This window comes from Sitophilus oryzae, unplaced genomic scaffold (genome assembly GCF_002938485.1).
Source record: "Sitophilus oryzae breed Bouriz unplaced genomic scaffold, Soryzae_2.0 scaffold_801_pilon_pilon, whole genome shotgun sequence".
Taxonomy (NCBI): domain Eukaryota; kingdom Metazoa; phylum Arthropoda; class Insecta; order Coleoptera; family Curculionidae; genus Sitophilus; species Sitophilus oryzae.
The window spans coordinates 930,461-948,108 of NW_022147419.1; the positions used below are offsets into that span (position 1 = coordinate 930,461).

Here is a 17,648-nt window from a genome sequence, read left to right on the forward strand (position 1 = left end):
GCCATATACAGGTTAGTTCAGAATAAACAGGACATAAGCCAGACGCACAGTGCTGGAAATCGAAAACTAACTGAGGATCCAAAAGCAGACAAGGTATTAGGAGTACCGATAGATGCAACAGCCACAAGGTATAGCTTTAACAATAAATTTATTACCCATTCAAGCTGACATGACCTGGTATACAGATGTCTAAAAAATATCAGAAGGCGTAGAAGCTGGAATAGTAGCGCTGAAACAAGGAATATCTTTCCTTGCAAGCCAATCCAAAAATATTATAATTTTACAAGGGAGAAAAATCGCAATCCTTATTAGTGTAGAAGAAAGAAATCTACATAGGTCAATTCTAGACTAGCGTGAGATTGTGTGCGTGCTCTGAATACATTGGGACGCAACAATGTTATGTTAGCTCGAGTATCTGAGCACAAGTATCACAAGGACATAAAAAAGGCAGATGAAATGGCCCTACAAATCTTATTAATCCTATTTATAGACCGATTTAGATGCGCGCTAAGTTTTTAGGCCATTATATGGTCGGCTAGGTTAGCCCTAGCAGTAAAAAGGAGATTTTTACTTAAAGTATTTTACCATTAATTGCAATACTGTACAATAATTATAATGTTACATTTATCATTTCATACATACCTGAACGGTATGGTCCATATTATTAATAATGCGAATGACTCTGCCCGAAGAAGGTTTGATGGTTCCACCTCCTGGTGGAGGGACGTCGGTCTCTACTATGGAGGCTTTCCTGCTGGTAGCTTTGCTCCAACCTTGACCTCCTGGCGCGGCATACCAGATACCATTTTTCTTTCCATAACTAGCAGCCTAAAATTAACAAAATATTTTCAGTTGATAATTGTTAAAAAAAGATTTAAATTAAAATTTTCGATATTTGACACAATAGATGAAAATAAAACAAATTATAGACTTTTTATACGACAGGGATGAAGTGTTAACCAAAGGTGTTAACATTAAATATCATAACTTTTTTTTTGCCGTTTTAGTAATGTCTTTCTTAAAATATATTACACCATAAAGTGTTGTGATTCAATTATTTGTTGCATTCTGATATACTGCAACTAAATCAATACATAATTGAAATCTTCTAGGAATATTAATATTACAATACTAGAGTGGATTTTTATACAAAACATATTGTTTTTTAAAAGTTGAAGCAAAGCAAATTAAAAATTATAATTTGCTTTTGTAGAGGCCTATAAGTAAGTCATCTAAAGAGTAAGTCAACAAACTAGAATGCCATACGATCCAAAAAAAAATTGGCATCAGAGTTGGCTTGGAAATTAAGATCGCTGTCATTTTATATATAAAATTATATAAAGAATGTCATCGATCGTCATTTCCATGTCATCTTAACGCTTATTTTTTGATAATACGATTCGTATTATACGTCAAAAGGGTGTTTTGACGTATTGACGATTTTTTTGTGAATAGTGTAACATTTTAACATAAAAAATAATACAAAACTGCCCAAAACAACAAATTTTCAAATAAACAAAATAAATGAATAGGTCTTTAGGAAGGTGCATGCTGAAAACCTGATCTATAAATTATAGGACAAAGGAACATACACGTTTCGTGGATTCAAAACATTTTCAAATGCTACAATTTTATTAGGCTTGATTCCTTACAATGGGGTCGAGCAGCAGGTCAAATACATAAAGAAAAGAAGAAATGGAACAACAAAATTTCAAAGAAACGAATCATTTGAAATTTTGTTTGCAGATTGAAGATAATTTTTATTGAAAGATAATTCTTATTTTCCTTTTAGCAGGGATTAATAGAACTGAATTATTTTTATTTAAAAAAAAAGAGAAAAAGTGCCTGATAATATAGTGAAAATCATAACAAAGCTAAATATCGATGACACAATTCAAGTAAAAGCAGGGAATAATCTAACACGAGACATACCAACACCAGGAGGCATTACACAAGGAGACAGCCTTAGCCCCGTCTTATTCAATCTTTAAATGGACATCATCATAGAAAAGGTGACCTCGATGAATATCGGTTATCGTATGGGACACAACAGAGTTAGCAGTGGTGTCTTACGCTGATGAGGCTGCCATTATCGTGGAGACAAGAGGACCATATGCAGAGACAGCATAAATTCTATCAAGTAAGCGGAGAATTAAATATGATTATCCTTACGTAAGGTAAGATGCAAACTTGTAGTAGAAAACAAAATTATTGAGCAAGTATCACAGTTTATAGATACCTAGGAATAGATGTGTCGTACTACCATGATCCAGAGAAAGATCTGAGGAGACAAATAAACAGAGAAACGGCTATGTCAGGATGTGTGAGGCAAATAGTGTGGATAAACCCCTTCAGACCAATAATGGGCATAGACATCCGAGAGGAAACAAATAAAACCAAAAGCATGTTAAGGGTCGTTGAAATGAAGAACCTAAGAACCATAATGGGAAAGACTGAAAGAGACGGAATTAGAAACAGAAATATCAGACAACAATGTGGAATACAGGACGTAGTCAGATGGGGTAGGCAAAGAAAAAGACAATGGTTCACACACGTAAAACGCATGGAAGAAAACAGGCTACCACACATAGTTCTTGAAGGAAAACCCATGGGTAAGAGACAGCCGGGAAGACCTCCAAAGATCAAATAGATAGAAAGAGAGTTCCCGCAGTCCATCTCCCAAGAACTCCTACAGAAGCAACCTTAAAACTAACAGACTAGATCTCAAATAAGTAGAAGAAGAATTATTTCATAATAATTTCCATAATTTTACTGCCTCTGATCTACATTTTCTTAAACATTTTTTTACATAAAATATATTTTTTATTAGAACTTCGTAGATATAAGAAGGGAATAGATTAAAGAATTTTAAATTTAAATTATTAAAGGATTGAATTAAAAAATACAGAATTCTAATTATATGAAATTTCTGTTTTCTATTTTGTACTGTACTTAGTTGTGAAGAAAATTTAATTTTTTATTAGTAATATAGTTCGATTTACATCAATAGTACTTTTTATTTTATACACTCATATGCAAAAAAACGCAACGGATAAATCTGTGGTCAAGTTTAAAATGTTATATTTTTCTATTTTTAGCTCTATTTTCTTGATTCTTTTGGCAAATTGTATATAAATATATCAACTTAAATTCATGAACTCAGTTTATTATAAACTTTAGTATTTGACTTATTATACAGGGTTAATCGAAAAGTTGTTTATTACCCTATCTTTAAAACACCCTGTGCAATAATTTCGTGAGAAAATTTTCTTAAAACATTATTTTTCGGTCAGAACCATGTCTCCTGAATATTTTGTTTTTTGACTCATGTCAGCACATGCCTTGGTTAATTTTTAAGGGCAAAATGAACTTGACACTAACATTTTACAATTTTTTCAATTATCGTTACTTTTTGATGTTATTCTTCATAATGACGAGGTGACTTTGGTGATTATTGTTGTGTGCGATTGAATATGGTTCTTAGTGTCGAAGGTTGTGCAAAAGTCATTGATCTTGTTGAAGATGGCCAAAATTATAAATATTCTCTTGGTTCTTGAAGAATGAAAACACATAACAAAATATATTTGCAGCCTCAGTAACAGTATGAACCGACGGCGACGTCTACATAGAGTTATAGCAGCCGGAGGAGGCAATACAAAGTATTAGACTATTTTTTACAAGTTTTTTGATTATTTGTACATTTGTTGTTATTTTTTTAATATCCTTAGTTCTGTTAGAGTTACTAACATTTTTTAAAACCAAGCCTGCATCGTTACTTTTTAACGTTTTCTAAATTTCAATATATAGTTCTAATCAGTATCATATGACATTACGACAATAGTCACCAAAGCCACTTTGTGATATTAAAAAATAACATCATGATGTAATGATAGTTGAAAAAATTGCAAATTCTTGGTGGCAAGTTCATTTCGCTCTTAAAAATTAACCAAGACATGTGTTGACATGAGTCATAAAACAAAATGCTTAGGAGATATAGCTCTGATCGATAAATAATAGTTTAGGAAAAGTTACTTATGAAATTATTGCACAGTGTGTTATAAAGTTAGGGTAAAAAACAACCCTTCAATTAACCCTGTATAATAAGCCAAGTACTAAAGTTTATATAAAACTGAGTTAATGAATTAAAGGTCATAAATTTATGTACAGTTTGCTAAAAAATTCATGAAAATAGGGCTAAAAGTAAAAAAATAATTTTAAACTTGACGAAAAAATGTTCCGTTGCGTTTTTGTGTTGCATTTAAGTGTATATAGAAAATAAGAAAGAGAAAATTAAAAAAAAATCGTGATCAAATTATTAATACATGTTCTACGCCTACAATTTTTTTTATTAAAAGAATAATAATATAATATGATGAAAAATATGTGTAAACTGTGTTTTTATGAATACATGATTTATTGGTATCTCCCTTGCGTTTTGTCATTTTTTGTTATAAATATAATAGTGTATTTCTATATAGTTTGTTATTTTATAATTATTGTTAAATAGATAATCAACTTAAAGTTAATAAATATTCTTACCATATTGGGTACGGTAACGACAGCGAACGACGTATCCTCATCAAACTCAAAATTGAACATTGGCAAGTAAAAAATGGCGAACGAAATAAAAACAACGGTTGATAGAAATAATATACAGTTTCTCTTTTTCAAATCTGGACCTCTCACACTCTCGCGATACGAACGATCCCGATCTCCAAGCTCGTATGAAGACGACGGACGATTTGGGCGGCTGTAATGAGCCACCTACGTTCGCGGCCGCGAATGATTTGTGCTAATGAGCGGCTCGCTCGGCTGCCGGTCTGCGGCGGTGGGGGGCCGGGGAATGAGACTCGAGTCCCTCAAGGTCAAATATGAAGGATCGTGGATGGACGGCAGGGATTCGGCGGCGCGGCTCGCATGACGATGGCTGCACGGACGTAGGCAGTGGCGTCGCTAAACGGTGTGAGTAGGGGGAAAATAGTCGATTCCAAACCTCGAAGAAGAAGCTTGAACCATTTTTAAGCGTTTCTTAAGTTAAAAAACACTCAAGTCTTTTTTTGGTTTAAATCATTTTAATGACTTAAGACATTTGATTTTATTGTATTTTATTGTCATTTTTTGACTTAAAATTTAAGTCTTTTTGAAAATTATTTGAGATTTAATCTTTATACCGAAGTAGAAAAAGATTTTTCTAAAAAAACTTAAATCCTTTTCTATTTCGAAAAATGACTTGAAATCAAATGACTTAAGTCATTAAAATGATTTAAATATAAAAAGACTTAAGTTTTCTGTAACATTGCAGCTTCTTTTTAAAAAAATAGCGCATAGCAATATAAAAAAGCTTCCAAATTTCTGTATGATTATTTTTTAATTTGTTTTTAATTTTTACGTATGTTATGTTTATTTATGTTATGTTCTTTAAAATCAAAGAAGCGATTGCCATACATTACTAACATCTACAGATGCATGAGCAATACATTTATTTTTATTAGATTGTATTAAAAAAGCCTCTTTTATTTTTCTTTTAGAGGCTATCGCTTCTTTCATTATAATTTTGGCGTTATTAAAATTTATTCTCTGCCCTGTGTCGCATGAATGCTGACAAATCTTAGATTTGTGAAAATCTCCCTTTCTTAAATAATCTTTATGCTCTTTAATTCGAACATTTAAGGGTCTAGATGTTTCACCAATGTAAAATTTATCGCATTCACATGGTATTTTGTATATTACATTTGTTGTTTGTTGTTCTGTATTCATTGGTTTAGTATGTGATAAAATGAATCTAAGTGTATTTTGTGTTTTGAAAGATGTTCGTATGTTATATTGTTTTCTTATCCTTCTTATTTTTTCCGAAACGCCTCCTATGTATGGAATTGTAAATTGTATATATTGTGCCTTGTTATCATTGTGTATATGATTTGGGGTTTGTATTTCGTTTAATGTTTTGTCAATAAAATATAGTGGATAGTCTTTTTTTATTAATATATTTTTTTATGTGGTTTATATCTCTGTTTAGTGAAATGTCGTCTGAACATATTATTTTTGCCCTATCATATAAACTTTTTATAACAACTTTTTTTACACTTATACTGTGATTAGATGTGATATTTAAGTATCTATCTGTATTTGTGGGTTTTCTGTAAACATCTAAAATTGGTTTATTTTGAAACATTGACACTAAAACAGCGTCTGAAAGCTTGAACAACAAAATTAGAAAAATATATACAATATCATATTAATTTTAAATCATTTATTACAAATTAAGAGTAAATACACAAAAAATAAAATTTGGTTATATTTTTTCTTACGGCGCCCTGGGAATTTTCGCCTGCGGCGTATTTGCATGAAACTACATTAAGTCATTTGCATATACTTTAAAATACAAATAAATAACAGCTTTTAATCTTGTTTATAAAGTGCAATTATTTTTCATAATTTCTTAAGCCCTCATGAACGTTCTATTATTATTTTTCATTAATTTACATTTTTGGTTACTACGATATAAATGAATGGAATAATATCTGATAAAAGTATTTGTTTATTTGTTATATTAAATAAGCAAGCAATATTTGTAAATATGCCTTTAAGAATTTTTTTATTGAACAAAATTAATAATTTTATTCTTGTAATTCTAGCACGTTGATTTTGTTATTTTCTCTTAAGTTAGATATTTTAATTAGAAGAATTAAATTATGTAATTAATGTTGTGTTTTAGTGTATTATTTTTTTTACTGATTGAATATGTGTATGTTACAGTTATGGTTCGATGTCCGGATAATATCGACATTGACCGGTTAATATCGAGAATAACACACAACTAAAAACATAACCTAACCCAAACATTAACCTGTTAATGTCAACATTAACCGGACATTGGACTTTAACCGTAACATGTATAATGTGTATTATTTATTTTTACTGATTGAATATCTAATTTATCTATGACAGGTTTACCGACAATTTTTTTGCATTTATTGTGCTTTTAGTAAGACTTAAAGATTTTTTAATGATCTTACAAACTGCTTAGATTCTTACCTACTACTGAAGAAATAAAGATATAAAAAATTTTTAATAGTAATTTCAAATATATACGGTTTACATTACTATTTAGTTTGCATTAGTTTGAAATCTAATTCTGCATATCTTAACCTCAAATTGACACGATTTTAGTGGCATTGTCCTACTTTTAAATGTATAATACAAATGGTAGCAACTCTTTGAATATTTAAAACTATTAAGTCAATATTTCAATCCTATCCCTAGAAATATCAGAATAAATATCATTTCAAAAATGTTTTCGTGAATCTCAAAATAAATCTTAAATATGCACATAAATATTTTCTATCCATGATTTGAAAATAGAGGGGGATAGATAGGACAAATAAATAAATAAATAGTAACTGCATATCACATGTAATATTGAATTGAAATTGGCAAAATTATGATGCAGTCACTGTGCCATGTTTATCAGAGAACAGCTCCAGTTTACAGTTGTTCACTTAGCGTAACGTAACTTCCTTCCTTGCTTTCTTTTTTTCTTCACCTTTTTTATTTTTGACATTTTGAGAAAAATTTCATTCTTCATAAAAATGTGTGCTTGTTCTCAAACGGTTAATCCCGTTTATACTTTTCCAAATATCCATACCGTTTTAGAGAAAATTAAAAAAAACATGAAAATGTAGTTGAATTTTTAAAAAAATGTAGTCCTAAAAATTAAAAGGCGTTTCTATGGTAATATAATTTCGATTTCATTCTCTGATAGATCGTTATAACCTATGGTTATAACTAATTTTGATTAACGTCATATTTTTGATGTTAAAGTATCACATTTTCCGATAACTATTATCACCCTTTCCGTAGCATTGAACTAAATGGATTTTGTGCTTCTTTAAAATTTTAAAACAGCAAAAAATATGACGTTAATTAAAATTATATCATTAACAATCTGTTAAAGAATGAAAACGAAATTATATTACCATAGAAACGCAGTTGGTTTTTTTATTTTTTTTTATTTTTGAAAATTCAACCGTATTTTTATGTTTTTTTTTAATTTTCTTTAAAACAGTATAGAAATTTGGAAAAATATAAACGGAATTAACCATTTTACTCAAAATATCAATAATAAAATAGTGTTTCCTTTTGTAAAGACAATCCGTCGACATACTGTAGAGAAATTTCCTGTTTATCTTATCTCCTTATAATGGAATAAAAATGATAGAAAACAATTACAAATATCAAGATTATGAAAATGTTGTGCTGTAGTACATAAGGAATTTTGGTTAAATGAAATCGAAATGATATCTATATTTTTTAATGTAATCGTTAACTTAACTCATTATTTAATAGTAGTTCTTTATTATAATAGTAGTTTTGTCTAAATCTTTGTATACTAGTGCAAAAAAATCATCAGAATTTTATAAGTATTACAAAATAAAATAACAGAATACAGAAATGGTCTAATGTTGATGTAATGTAATTTTATATACATATTTGTTTTAATACTACACAATTTAATTGTATATGATGCATACCTCTTTGTTTTATACATTTTTGACTCATCTTCCTAACATTCCGTGTCTAAATATTTGATGTGGATTTCTTAATATTTTAATTCTGTCTAAGACACTCGAAGAAATTTTTCAGGATTTACCACCGAGAAAAATAAAAGATTTTCCTTGAATTAAGTAAGAACAATCTTCGGATTGTCAGGGGGTTTTGAACAGGACTATTTAACTGTCTCCTCAATGAACATCTAAATATATTAAAACTAAGAAAAAACGGCGAATGCAGGGAGAAAATGAGGAGACATCGGAGCACCTCATCACTGAGTGCGCCGAGACGACAACCACATTCGTGCGGGTACGACTGATTTCGGAGATGGAAAACAGTCACAGGTACTGGTTTTTGTCAAGGCCCTGAGACTTTATGATGAGTTATAACTCAAGAAAGGGGGACATAGTAGATCTACAAGACCCAAGATAATAATAAAAAACTCACAATACTCGTATATTTTCTATTCTGTTTTGCTTTGATACTGTAGTATTAAAAAAAAAGGAATAATTTAAATAGGTGCCTGAACGCAGAATATGTTTGCAAAGTATTTAAACATGTCCTATTTATCTTTTTGCAGATCGCTAAAGAAAAAGTGTGGAATTTCCTTTTAAACAGTTACCTGATTTATTCTCCTGATTAAATCTCCTTAGCACTCATTACGGAACATATAAATATTAATTAGCCAAGCTCGGTAACGTATCAGTGGCACAATTTCCTTTTCTCCTTGTGACCATGTCCTATTTAACCTACGCCCCTGAGTTTTTCCTTTTCTCGACAAACCAATCCAGTGGCGTTTTCCGCCTTATTTGCATGTAAGCCGTCGCGTCGCAGGCCGGAAAAATCGTATATAGAAATGAAATTATTTTAATTGGGACGTTGTTACGGGTTCCTTATTTAAGTTGTGTGTATGGCCCTGAGGCTGACCTGGTATTTAGAAATTGGAATTGGTTTGTTAGGTGGTTACCGGTGACCCAGTTGATTTTACGATTGTGATTAAATATGTTTATTAAAAACGTTTTTTAGTTGAACGTGCAATTTTTATTAATAGTTTGATATTCCCTTCTAAGTAAAAGAGAGCGACTAGTGTAGGGATCCCTTTTGATTGCCTAGAAATGTTTTCTTATAGAGATCTTGCTGAAGAAAAACCGAGTGGTTATAGAGGAGGAAGGTCATGTACAGATAACCCAAATATATTATAAGACTATATTGCTAGTACCGTATTTACACAATGAGTGGAAAGTGAAGCCAATGAAAAGAATTAGGAATATCAATGGCATTATTTCAACCTGTTATTTTAGATATTCATCATATCTATCCGTTTCATGTTTTTTCTTTAAATATGTCAGAGATTTAATTTAAATTTATAAGTAAAGGAGCGAATAGTCAGACGCTAAATTGATTTACGTGGTAAATAAACTTAGAAAACTACTTCTCACGCTTGCGTAGTTCAAAGCTGTTGAACGAAAAGGATATTCAATTTGCCTTCAATTTCTGTTCCTCACTAGCAATACATTCTTATAATATATTTGAGATAACCTGTACAGTCTGAAACAAATTATAGAAAATATATCTGTTTGTATCACTAAAGTGGTACTTCTACACTGTGTATTTTCCTTAACGATTAAAAAAGAATTTAGAATATTTATATTACAGTACAAAGGCTATTAATACGAAAAAGAGTGTACCAATATAAATATTCTACTATAAATACCGCATGATCGAATAAAAACGGCGTCCAGTTGGCTTGAAAATGACGATCGATGATATTTCCCATTTAAATTTACATATAAAATGACAGCGATCTTCATTTCATATCCATCGCTGACGCCGTTTTTATTCGATCATACGGTACAAACTCGTAAATACTAAATGAGTAAAAGTACCTTCTTTATCTTTAGAAATTAATAATGCTTTAGTGATACGCAATTTTACTGTATATGGTCCACACTTCTTTATTTTTTAACTTTTATATCCATTTTCATAAAAGTCTGTTCGCTAAGAACAAACTAGAAGAAAATATTTTACAATTTTTATATCTGTAGGAATGGTCTCTGCTCTCTAACGAATATTGTTAAAAAAATGTAGAGTATAGAACGCATATTTACTAATGTATTATTTAATTTTTTAAGTGTTAAAGGAAAAATATGTATTATTATGATGATTAACTAATAATTTATTAGCTATCGTTATTAGAAGAAAGTAACTGCCTTCTAACACACTTTAAGAAAAACGAATAATATCAACTTCTTTGTTCCTACTATTTTTTATGTACGGAAAAAAAATTGTAGTGTTTGTGCGTGTGAGTTATTTCTGGTTTCTATTACACGTTTTCTTGAAATATGCATATTCAATTTTATTTTTTATACATTACATCTTTGTACATTAGTCATAATTTTTTGGGTCAAATTCCTCATAATTTTACGCCTATGTGACATTTCCCAGGATATCAGAATGTATTTCCTTTAGTGTTCACTTTATATAAAACTGTTTGACCTCAATTAAAAGAAACATTATAACCAAATAATCTTATCTGGTATCAAAATGCTAATTTTCATTAAAATTAATTACTGTAAATGACACTAATTTTATACATTTTATATTACATTTCTTTAAATTATTTTTATCAAATCGCTAATGAAGTAGTACACGTAACTATATAATTAATGTCACATAGAATAATACAAATATTATTATATTTGCGAATAACCAAATACTTTAGTACAATAGATATGTATAGAATAACAAATAATAAACAAATCTATAATTTAGAATTAAGATCAGTAGTAATCCAATGAAATAAAGATCCGAAAAGGTAATAAAACTATAATTTTTATTAAATCCTTTTACTTCAAGTATATAAAATAGACCTTTTATACAGAGTGTCCCAATATTTCGTGGATATACAACTACTACTGGTGGTTTTGGAATCAAAAAATAAGTTAATTGAACACACTTTACCGTTATAGAAAAGTACTTAGTTTGATTGTTAGAAGGCATCAATTTTTAAAAAATAAATACATTTTTAAGATATTTTAAAAAACGATATTCATTTGAATTAGCTTTCAATTTTTCGTTACACTTGTGACCCTCATGCCTTGGTACTCAGACTAAAATAACATTGCTCCGCTCACTCAATGTCTAATGACTTCTAGGTGATGCATGCCTTTCAATAGCCCTCCCTCTACCAATCAAATCAGATAAGACTATTCTACGTGAACTTAATATTTTTTTAAATTCAAGATGCAAAATTCATGCTGGTGGTCCTGAAGGAATACCAGCGGAACTTCTGAAATGCGGACCGAAAATTTTGAAAGAAATTCTCGCTTGTATTTTCACTACATATATTAACGGGGAGCCCATACCTGATTCATGGAAAACGTCATAGATAACTCCGATCCACAAAAAATGAAGGAAAGGTATGTGCACTAACTACAGATGTATAGCTGTGTCTGACACTCTTAGCAGACTGTACGGAAAAATATTTAAAACCCTAATAGAAGATGAATTTAGTCCCCATGAGATTCCATGAAGTTCTCGAAAAAAGCCCAATAAATATAACACTAATAAAAGCGCTACAGCAACTTTATTGCAATCGTTCCGCAAGAATTAAAATAGGCTCAACTCTATCTGAATTATTCCCAATATCAAAAGGTCTAAAACAGGGTTGCAATCGCAAGCAAAGGGAGATGCGAAAATGAAATCGAAGAACGGATTGGTAAAGGCAGAAAGGTGATAGGAGCGCTGAACTCGGTGCTTTGGTCTACAGATATCTCGGATCAGAGAAAAAAAAATGATTTATAACGCGATTCTGAAAAGCGTAATGTTATATGGCTCTGACGTATGGCAGTTAAACGAAAAACATAAAAAGAAGTTGTTGTCGACCGAAATGGACTTCTGGCGAAGATCAGCCCGAATCTCTCGTTTAGACAGAATTAGGAACGAGAGAATACGTGAAAAAATGAAGGTGGAGGGTAACATTGTACAAGATATACAAGAAAAACAACTGCAGTGGTACGGCCATGTACAACGAATGGCTGACGATAGAATACCAAAGCAAGTGTTGCAGTGGACCCATTCAGACAGACGTAAACGAGGTCGACCTAAACTTTCCTGGAATCAAGGAATCGACAGAGCCATGTCGGAAAGGAACCTACTACCAGGAGATTGGGACAATAGACGGAGGTGGCGCATGGAGATTGGAGGGCGACGAAGGACGCTGTAAAACCGGACATACATACAAAATTCATTCAGTAATTTTTTTAAAATGGAAAAATACCTTTTGTTTCAATTTTCTTAAATACTACTTTTTCTAAACAACTACAAAAATAGAAAACAAATAGAAATATCTGTTGGGCTATTGTAAATGACTTAAGGAATAAGACTTCTTTGTCTGGCACAGTCTTTAATTCACCTGAAGATTTAAACACTTACTTTGTTAATGTGGCTAAAAATTTAGTGAACACCATAACTCCTTCTCATGATTCACTTTCATATCTCTCTAAAGCAAATGAGAATTTACACAGTTTCTTCTTCACGCCCGTAGCATTAGATGAGCTCCGTAGTACAATTAAAAGTATTAAAAATAAATTCTCATCTGGGACTGATGGGCTTACTCTCAAAATGTTCTCTGAACTTCCGGAATGCACATTAATCTATCTTACTACTTTAATTAATGAGTCATTCCAAAAAGGAGTTTTTCCAAACTGCCTTAAGACAGCAATAATTATTCCTCTGCATAAAGGAGGAGATAAAGATCCAGCTTCGAACTATCGCCCAATTGCTCCCCTGCCCACATTATCTAAGATCATTGAAAGATTGGTTAAAAAAAGGCTTCTATCTTTTCTCCTTAAATATAAAGTACTTTCTACCCATCAATTTGGATTTCTAAGTAACAGTTGCACAAATGATGCTATGTTCGACCTTTTTAATAATGTATACTCTAGCCTGAATAACCATCACTCTACAGCTACAATTTTCTGTGATTTCTCTAAGGCTTTCGACTGTGTAAATCATAATATCTTAATTAACAAATTGCAAAACTATGGATTCAGGGGAGTGCCGCTCGAATGGCTTAAGTCGTATCTTGGCAACAGAAGGCAGCTTGTGAGGATTGATACGTCTATGTCTTCTTGTAAGCCTGTAGAATGTGGTGTCCCTCAGGGTTCAGTACTTGGCCCTATTTTATTTCTGGTGTTTATCAACGACATTGCAAATCTAGACATTAGCGGTAAAATCTGCCTCTTTGCGGACGATACTAGTTTCACTTGGAGCGGCCCAGATGTTTGGTTTGGCACTATATGATACTATATCCAGTGACTTACGCACCATTAAATATTGGTGCGATTCTAATCTCCTATGTCTCAACCTTTCAAAAACTAAAGTTTTGTCATATAAAAGTACTGTACAACCTTTTGTACTTAATAACACCACTATTGACGTCGTGGACTCTGTGAGATTCTTAGGACTTGTTGTGGACAACTCTTTAAAATGGGACTTGCACATCGAAGCCTTATCAAAGAAACTAAGCTCTGCCTGTTTTGCGCTAAGATCAGTGTCTAAGGAACTTAACTCATCAACCTCTAGAATGGTCTATTATGCCCTTTTTGAGTCGCATCTTCGTTATGCCCTTCCATTCTGGGGTACTTGCTGCGCGACAAAATTTGATCGTATTTTCAAACTTCAAAAGAGAGCAGTTCGATACTTATTGGGACTAAACAGTAGAACTCACTGCCAGAATTTCTTTAAAAATTTCAAAATACTGACTCTTCCTTCCTTATTCATTTTTGAATCCGTTTGCTTAATCCGCAAGCACATATTCTCTATTCCGGAAAGGCCTTCTCACAACTATCCACTTAGGAATGCGGAGCACGATATTTATCTGCCAACCCCGAGCTCAGAACTAGTTAAGGGCTCAATACTGTACAATGCCAAGAAAATGTACAATCATTTGCCTTCGAATATCAAGTCACTTTCATTCTTTCCCGCATTTCGCAAAGCTCTGAAATCATACTTACTGGAGACTTTTTTGTTGATGTTTAATCACGAACAATTTAGAATTTTAATTTTAATATTTTGATCATCTCACACACTGGTTAAAGGTCTAGTATTTAATATTTTATAATTCTTGATTTTATGTTATTATTACATGATTTCATCCATTTACAGTTTTCCTTTTGTAAAATTTTCTAGATACGCCTGTGTTCTGCAATGTCCATATATGTTTTATTTGTAATTTTATGACGTAAATTTTTTTTTTAATTGATTTGTATTGTATGACATTTTTTGTATTATTTGTATATTTGTTTTTGTGCTTTTTTTGTTTTGCTTTGTCGATGAAGCTGTTTTGGCTTTTTGTACAATAAAGCGTTGTTTTTTTTTGTTACGATAGTTTATTTTATTTTAGAGCCTTAAGATTAAACACTTTTTACGCCTATATTGACCCAAGGTCGAAAGTGACTGTGTGCTTTCGGGTGTTTTTGAGGTCAATGGCGTCTTAGACGTGGACAGCGATATTGACCCGATAAACATGCTACATTTTGGGCTACGTTTTTTCCATTTTCATTAGCACAAAAATTCATCTTTAACCTTCGGCTAAATTGTCATAATTTACATAAATCCGATACACGTGTCCTTTGCTTATTGACTTGAGGACACTGAAATGCACGATAACCCAGTTTGAAATTCGTAATAAAAAGGCTATAAAAGAGCAGTTTAGCTTTGTTAAAACATTTTATTGTTACAATATAATTTATCGCAGCTACAAAACTGCGTACCTTTAAAAATATCTTGTAGTTTATTTATATAATTTACATTTTTTTCTAAGCGCTAATATTTCATTTTAAATTTTGAGAGATATAATATTTCGATTTGAATGAGATATACAGGGTGTCTCAGATTTTAATCGGCAAAATTTAATAGACGATAGAACTTGCAAAAATAAAACAAAAAGTTCATATCAACTTGTAAGATTTAAAGCTTCCTTTTTGAGATACAGGGTGTTAAAGTTAAAAAAATAAAAAAAATAAGATATTTGAAAAATGATTTAATCGATTTTGATATAACTTGACCCGTTTATAATACTTACTATGGTACTTAATTTGATGTAATTAGATTTAAGTTTAATGGCCAGGGGCGGCGGTGGGGCATTATTGTTAAATTATTTTAAAGGAAAAAATAGGCACGCCACTGCTTTTTTAGAAGTTTAATATTATTTTTAGATTTAGTTATTAAAAGTATTTTTTTTGTCTCCTGACTTTTTTGTCTATAACCTAACCATTATTATTTAATTTGTTGTCCAGAGTGGATTGAATAAATGAATTTAATTTTTTTCGCAAGAAGTAAGCAAGATAGACAAAAAAGTCAGGAGACAAAAAAATAATATTTTTAATTACTAAATCCAAAAATAATATTAAACTTCTAAAAAAGCAGTGGCGTGCCTATTTTATCTTTTAAAATAATTTAACAGTGATGCCCCACCGCCGCCCCTGGCCATTAAACTTAAATCTAATTACATCAAATTAAGTCCCATAGTAAGTATTATAAACGGGTCAAGTTATATCAAAATCGATTAAATAGTTTTTCAAATATCTTAATTTTTTTTTCTTTTTTAAGTAATTTTAACACCCTGTATCTCGAAAAGGAAACTTTAAATCTTACAAGTTGATATAAACTTTTTGTTTTATTTTTGAAAGTTCTGTCGTCTATTAAATTTTCCCGATTAAAATCTGAGACGCCCTGTATGGTATCTATGTTTTACTAAATTATTTAACATCTGGCTTTCAAAAAAAAAACAGAAATAGTACGAGGAGGGTGAAAATTACACTCACCTGTATATCGGGTGTTTTATAAAAGCGGCTAACCCCTGTACCTTTTTTAGTTTTTTTTAGATAAAAATACTTGATTTCATACATTAGTATTTCACAAATCAAGACTGATTGATATATTCAATTAGTTTCGGTCACTTTCTGTTTTACCCCAAAGGTTTTACCCCAAATGACTACAACTTTTGATTTTTAAATGATACATTTGGTATATATAGAAATTGACATCCTGAATAGAATGGTATATCCATTGCCTGGAAACTTATATGGCGAAATTTTGATAAAATAATTTAGTACTCACTAAAAACACGGTATGTCGCTAGTGGTAGGAAAAATATGTTTTAGAGGTTACTAGTTTATATGGTTGCCTGTGATATGCATATACAGGGTGTTTCCTAATTAATCTAAAAAATAAAAATCGCTTAAGGCGGGCTCTTAATAAGTATATTTATTTTTTCTCGACAACCGTTTGATGAACAAGAAAAACTCAAAAGATCAATTTTGTTGAAAAAGGATGGCCAGTCAAGAAAAATATATATTTTCTTTAAAAAAGCAGTAGCGTACCATTTATATTAAGCAAAATATCGATTTTTTTTAATTTTTAACACCCTGTAGATCAGAAAGGAAGTACTTTAGACCTAATGGTTATATAAAAATTGTTTTAAGAACACATGAGGAATCACACCACAATTTTTTAGACTAATTAGAAAACACCCTGTATATTGTCAACTTGACAATGATTGTTGATAAATCAAAAAATACCTTTTCTGTAAAAAAAGCCCGATTTTCGCAGGAAAAATTTTGGTTTTTATTGAATTTGGGCCTGCGTCTGCGAATACCGGTATGTTTTTTAATATTCTATCTATCTAAATTTTAAATATCATAGTCAGAAATAGTTTTATTATTTATTAACTGTAAAAATGGTATACTTATAAGTTTTATCAAATATTGTGATTTACTTTCTACCTTGTAGTCAAAATTTATATTTAATAAACTGTAAAATATATATATATATTCTTATGTTTTATTAAAGTTACTCTGATATACTAATATATCAGTGTAACTTTAAAACTAAATCCTTTTAAATCAAATATAACATAAAATATATTTACAGCAGAAAAGGCGAAGGCGCTGGGTTAAATGTAGTCTCTACTAAGAACACGGAGGGGCGCTTTGACCCAAAATTTTACTATTAAGTTTCATATCTATCTTAATAGAAGATTATTTTCTTTTATCTATGGGTATATCATATCGCCGCCTCTACACAAAATGTCA

General features: G+C 30.9%; 1 protein-coding gene across 1 annotated transcript in view; it reads right to left on the reverse strand.

The window, feature by feature from the left end:
• The window catches only part of LOC115888562 (echinoderm microtubule-associated protein-like CG42247), a 90,665-nt gene that overhangs the window by 42,500 nt on the left and 30,517 nt on the right, over positions 1–17,648 (reverse strand). Inside the window, exon 6 of the mRNA XM_030908315.1 lies at positions 643–828. Coding sequence (XP_030764175.1) covers positions 643–828 — 186 coding nt within the window. The remainder of the gene's footprint in view (positions 1–642; positions 829–17,648) is intronic.